The following is a 6,037-nucleotide window of genomic DNA, read 5'->3' as shown; positions in this document are numbered from 1 at the left end:
GGAAAGGGCTGGAATGAAACTGGGCAAAGGGTATTGCCTCGCAGGAACAACCATCTTTCCCAGAACCCCAATGCACAGGCAATTTGAGAGATCAGGCCCAGATTTTCTAACCTCTAAACTGAGATTATGACAGACTGCTGTAAAATCAGAACCCATCCAAACCTCTCCAGAGTGTTCACAGTGTTGGTCTCCTGGAGCAAAGCAGAATGCTCCCAATTTACAAAATAAATTGTCCAGGCACCCCAAAAACAGGGACACCCTGGGTTCTCAGAAGCCTAAAAACCAGGACCTTTCTGAACACTCTAGGACAGGGGTCTCAAACTGGCGGCCCTCCAGCTGTTGCAAAACTACAAGTCCCATCATGCCTCTGCCTGTAACTATCTGCCTTGCAATGCCTCATGGGACTTGTAGTTTCGCAACAGCTGGAGGGCCACCAGTTTGAGACCCCTGCTCAAGGACCATGATGGTGAACCTTGGCACCCCAGATGTTTTGGAACTACATTTCTCATGATGTTCATCTACACTACAGAGTGCATGATGGGAAGTGTAGTTCCAAAACATCTGGGGTGCACTTGTTACCCCAGAAGACTAGACCCTTTGATTCTGCCAGTGCCCCAAAGCCCCACACAAAAAAAAAAAAAAAAAAAAAAAAAAAGTGAGCGACTCCTTTCTGCAACCTGTAGTCACACAATGCTCATCAGCATTCCACTGACTTGTAGTCTACAGCTTACATTGTTCCTGCTTGCATGGGACCCCAAAGATGACTGCCATCAGAGTACTCCACTCGTGACAGTAACGTCTGAACTCCACACATGTAACAAGGCAGTCTAGAGTAAATGCAGGGGGTCCCTGTTCTGCCCAGGAGTTCAGCTAGAGAAGGATAAATGTGAAGACATAAGTGAAAAATGAGAAAGCGGGGTGAAGTACAAGCATGGGGTCCTGTCTTACTGCCAAATGAAATCATTGGGAAGCTAGCCATCTTTTTTTCTCATGATAGGCAGATATAAAAATAAAATTAAGCCCAGATGTAAGCAAAGTACAAACCTTTATTCCATTAACTCCCAACTAATTTTTTTTAACAAAATTTAAAATGTCAAGCTAGAAAAACTTCAAAACACTCTCATATTTCCAGTGGGTCTTCAATGCCTACTAAGAAAAAGCACTGCAAGGGTTAAACCCAGAGGCAAGAGGGCACGATTAATATTTAAACAAAATGCATATTGCGTCGAATTTAAAGTGTTACAAAAAAGTTGTTTTTTTTTTTTAAGAAATTGTCTTAGTCAGAATCACTAAACTCCCCCACATAAAGGTCAACTTCCTCAGTAAAGCCCAGACTCCATTCATTGAAGTGATCTCCAAGAAGGGCCAAGGTGATAGCGCAGTGCAGAAGATTAATGTCCTCGCCCTCACTGAAGTCCTCTTCATAGATTCCAACCAGGTGAGAATATGACTGTGGAAGGACAGACATTAGCACATCAGCTTTTCTACATGGAAAACAGATTTAAAGAAAAAAAAAAAAAAAAAAAAAAGTTTTTAAACACCCGCCCAATGTATTTGAATGGAAAAGATGTACTCAGTGGCCCCTTGTACGAATATAGTGAGTTAAAGCACGGTCATATTTGGTAGCGATTAATACTTTTTTGAAGTAACAACTTGTTCAACGCACTGGTTTTTAGATACAACTTTTCAGGCAGAATATTTTTCAGCTAACACAGCAGCAGTACAACAGATCCATATTTGATTAGTTCCGGGAACAGTTCCACCCCAAATATTTAGGAGTTAGAAAGGCTTGTTAAATCCTAGGGCACCCTTTGGGAATAAAAATAAAAACCACACCCCCCAAACACCCAGTGGAAGTACAGGCAGCACTGAAGCCACAGCCCCTTCAATTCTCCAGCCCTCATTTATATGCATCATTGTTCACTTTATTTGTACATGTATTGTAACTGCTAACCTGCTACTTCCCACAGTCTCCTCTGCTACTGTAGAAGCCTAAGGCCACGATCTCCTGCAGCTGCTTTCCAACTCAGAGAAAACTACTACAGTAGCAGCTAAGGACTTGTGTTCTGTAAAAAGATAATGGTTGGGGGAACAGCTGACATCAGCAGGTACTACATTGGTTTCAGACAAGACTAGTTTAGTAGCTAGCCGTTGTCAACTTGTGTTATAATAAACGCACAGTGCTCCGGAGTCATGTACAAGTCACCAACTGCTACTGTAGAAGTTCTCTAGCTCATAGCTGTTGAATGGAGATGGGTCTGCAAGAGGTCACATACTCAGCCTTCACTTGCACAATTTGAGAAGAGGAAGCATAGGGATATATGGAAAGGAGGGCTACAGATGGGCAAGATCTGTCTGCACTACCTCCTCTTCTCTGCAGTCAGAAGACCATCTCTTGTCAACCATTGTCAGCACTCAGAGGCTAGCTATCTGATACACACCAACATGATAGCCCACAAGGAATGAAGAGACTCCTGAGACCACTACAGAACGACAAAAAGATTAACATATGGACTGGAGTAAGCGGTCCAGGGATGGGAGGACCTTTTCTGTATGGTAGGATAGGATAAGCTAAAAGTAAAATTGGAAAGTTACACGAGAGGCAAGGGATTAGCCCGTGGGCCTCCAGGGATGCTCTGTGCACCTGAACGCCAGAGGCACAAATACACACAGGCAGAAGTATTTTCTGGGGAAGGGGGTGGGCTGGGGTAGAGGAGGAAGAAGCTACCACCATTAGACTTAGGAACCATGCAAAAAACACTGTCAGGTGACGCCTGGACTGGAGAGCTCAAATCCAAGATTGGAGTGCCTTAAGTTTCTCCTGTAGATCAACTCTGGTCTGCATTGTGTCCAGGACTAAACCCAGATACTTCATACAAGGAGTTAATGCCAGCAATTACTGAAGATTCAGTATACAGGACCTTGGAGCCTAGCGTACTTCCAGTAGAGCCGCAGGTTTTTTTTTTGGTACTTGCAGAGCAAGAAGTCTTCGATAGCCTGGGATGAGGTTCCTGTAGGGTCAGAGTAGCCATGGGGACCAGTGCCCCTAGTGCCATCCTGTTCTTTTGGGCCAGACAGTGTACTCTAATCTGTTGCCTATGACAAGCTTACACATTGTGCATATGTGGCCGAAAGACCAGAACAGCATTTCCTCCCATGGGACTAAGGAGGCTTTTTCTTATTACATTTTGGAATAAATTCGTAAACTAAACCCAAGCTTGGATTTGTACAGGTTGGGACACTGTGCAAATTGGACCAATTAGGATATTAGGGGGTCAAGCTTTTACCACCATGCCAAAAAGTGCAATATGCTGCATACATACGGACTTGTGACCCAGTCAGCCACATATACTCACTAGGGAAGAGGCGCTGGCTCGTCTCTGATCTCTCCTCCTCCTGTGCTGGTGACCATGTGGCAATTCATGAAGATATATACATTCAGATTTAAATGGGCATCGTCCGTTACTTTGAAGGAAGAAGCGACAGCGAATCTTCCTGCATGGGAAAAAAAGCCACATTTTAAAAATAAAATTAAAATAAAATTAATATATTTCAAAACACACCCCACACACCTGCAGCACTCATCTAGAAGCAGCATCAGGAGTTAGTCAGGTACTGCGCATGCATATAGTCTGCACTAACTAGAGCAGAGTCGAGATTTCTCCTACATTGCTGAAAGGGGGGGGTGGCTCCATTGCACCCCAAAAGATGGTCTAAAGCAGGGATATGCAATTAGCGGACCTCCAGCTGTTGAAAACTACAAGTCACATCATGCCTCTGCGTGTCATGCTTGTGGCTGTCAGAGTCTTGCTATGCCTCATGGGACTTGTAGTTCTGCAACAGCTGGAGGTCTGCTAATTGCATATCCCTGGTCTAAAGAATAAGGGCACCCCTGGGCTGAATGTTTAAAGTGCTTCCACACCGTAGCCACCCCCCCCCCCCCCCCCCCCCCATGGCTTTAGAATCCACATTCCTGGACCTGTATTGCACATTGCAGCCCACTCAAGGCATTGGCACCATATCCAGTGCATTGAAACATTAATGGTCGGGCCAAGCCTCTGCCAAAATTGTATAGGTTGCTGCAGTAGCCAAGGATGCAGCAGCAATCTTGGGGAAAAAAAAAAAATAAAAAAAGACTCTTGCTAATTATTAGGAATGCGAGTGGAAGAAAGCACCCTTTTGATCTAATACAGCCATGAGTCTTTTTTGGGAAAGATGCAAGTTTTTCACACCTGGATTTGGGGATCCTCTGCCATTCCTCGTTGCAGAGCCTCTCCAGTTCTGTCAGGTTGGATGGTAAACGTTGGTGGACAGCCATTTTTAGGTCTCTCCAGAGATGCTCATTTGGGTTTAAGTCAGGGCTCTGGCTGGGCCATTCAACAGTGACAGAGTTGTTGTGAAGCCACTCCGTTATTTTAGCTGTGTGCTTAGGGTCATTGTCTTGTTGGAAAGTAAACCTTCGGCCCAGTCTGAGGTCCTGAGCACTCTGGAGAAGGTTTTCATCCAGGATATCCCTGTACTTGGCCGCGTTCATCTTTCCCTCGATTGCAACTGAAAAAACACCCCCACAGCATGATGCTGCCACCACCATGCTTCACTGTTGGGACTGTATTGGACAGGTGATGAGCAGTGCCTGGTTTTCTCCACACATACCGCTTAGAATTAAGGCCAAAAAGTTCTATCTTGGTCTCATCAGACCAAAGAATCTTATTTCTCACCATCTTGGAGTCCTTCAGGTGTTTTTTTAGCAAACTCCATGCAGGCTCTCATGTGTCTTGCACGGAGGAGAGGCTTCCGTCCGGCCATTCTGCCATAAAGCCCCGACTGGTGGAGGGCTTCAGTGATGGTTGACTTTCTACAACTCTCTCCCATCTCCCAACTGCATCTCTGGAGCTCAGCCACAGTGATCTTTGGGTTCTTTACCTCTCTCACCAAGGCTCCCCCCCCCCCCCCCCCCCAATAGCTCAGTTTGGCCGGACGGCCAGCTCTAGGACGGGTTCTGGTCGTCCCAAATGTCTTCCATTTAAGGATTATGGAGGTTACTGTGCTCTTAGGAACCTTAAAAATGCAGCAGAATTTTTTGTGTAACCTTGGCCTGATCTGTTTCTTGCCACAATTCTGTCTCTGAGCTCTTCAGGCAGTTCCTTTGACCTCATGATTCTCATTTGCTCTGACATGCACTGTGAGCTGCAAGGTACTATATAGACAGGTGTGTGGCTTTCCTAATCAAGTCCAATCAGTTTAATCAAACACAGCTGGACTTAAATGAAGGTGTAGAACCATCTCAAGGATGATCAGAAGAAATGGACAGCACCTGAGTTAAAATATATGAGTGTCACAGCAAAGGGTCTGAATACTTAGGACCATGCAATATTTCAGTTCTTTTTAATAAATCTGCAAAAAATGTCAACAATTCTGTGATTTTCTGTCCATATGGGGTGCTGTGTACATAAAAAAAACAAAAAAAAAAAAAACCACCACACACCTTTAAATGATTTTAGCAAATGGCTGCAATATAAAAAAGTGAAAAACGTAAGGGGGTCTGAATACTTTCCATCCCCACTGCATAGAAGGTTCAGCATTATAGTGGGCCTGCCATACACAGGACAATGTTCAGCACACAACCACCCCCAAAAAGGCACCTCAAATTTTAGTCCATGGCATTTTGGATGGCACATTGCTAAAAACTTGATTGTCCTTTGCAGGAGTGTTAAAGTTATTAGCCTTGAGATCAACAGATCTTACATACCCAGTCTTTGCTTTAAAATCTTCAATTAATTTTAGTTTCTCATCAGAATCTCCAATCCAGTATTTATGAGGAATAAAGTAACTGGACTTTACACGACACTGTGGGCAGCCTCTGAAATAAAAAGGAAAAACTAAATTTAAGTGCCCTGTATTTAAACATGTAATATTCAGAACAGTATAGTAAAATGAAAGCTGAACTTACTTAATAACCTCATTCTGAAACTCTCTAGTGTTCCTCCAGCGTTTAATACAACTGACACAATAAGCATGGCTGCAGTTGGGCAATATT

The 6,037-nt window shown here is 44.1% G+C and overlaps 1 protein-coding gene across 1 annotated transcript in view; it reads right to left on the bottom strand.

Moving 5' to 3' along the window:
- Positions 1-1,028: 1,028 nt before the first annotated feature.
- Positions 1,029-6,037, bottom strand: part of LOC141127553 (uncharacterized) — a 26,958-nt gene continuing 21,949 nt past the window's right edge. Inside the window, exons 5-8 of the mRNA XM_073614126.1 lie at positions 5,951-6,037; positions 5,750-5,860; positions 3,357-3,495; positions 1,029-1,450 (exon numbers count right to left, since the gene is read on the bottom strand). The exon at positions 5,951-6,037 is cut by the window's right edge and continues 104 nt beyond it. Coding sequence (XP_073470227.1) covers positions 1,277-1,450; positions 3,357-3,495; positions 5,750-5,860; positions 5,951-6,037 — 511 coding nt within the window. The 3' untranslated portion in view covers positions 1,029-1,276. The remainder of the gene's footprint in view (positions 1,451-3,356; positions 3,496-5,749; positions 5,861-5,950) is intronic.

This window comes from Aquarana catesbeiana, linkage group LG02 (genome assembly GCF_042186555.1).
Source record: "Aquarana catesbeiana isolate 2022-GZ linkage group LG02, ASM4218655v1, whole genome shotgun sequence".
In the NCBI taxonomy this organism is placed as follows: Eukaryota; Metazoa; Chordata; class Amphibia; order Anura; family Ranidae; genus Aquarana; species Aquarana catesbeiana.
The sequence above is the reverse complement of the archived record's forward strand: the minus strand, read 5'-3'. Positions and strand labels throughout refer to the sequence as shown.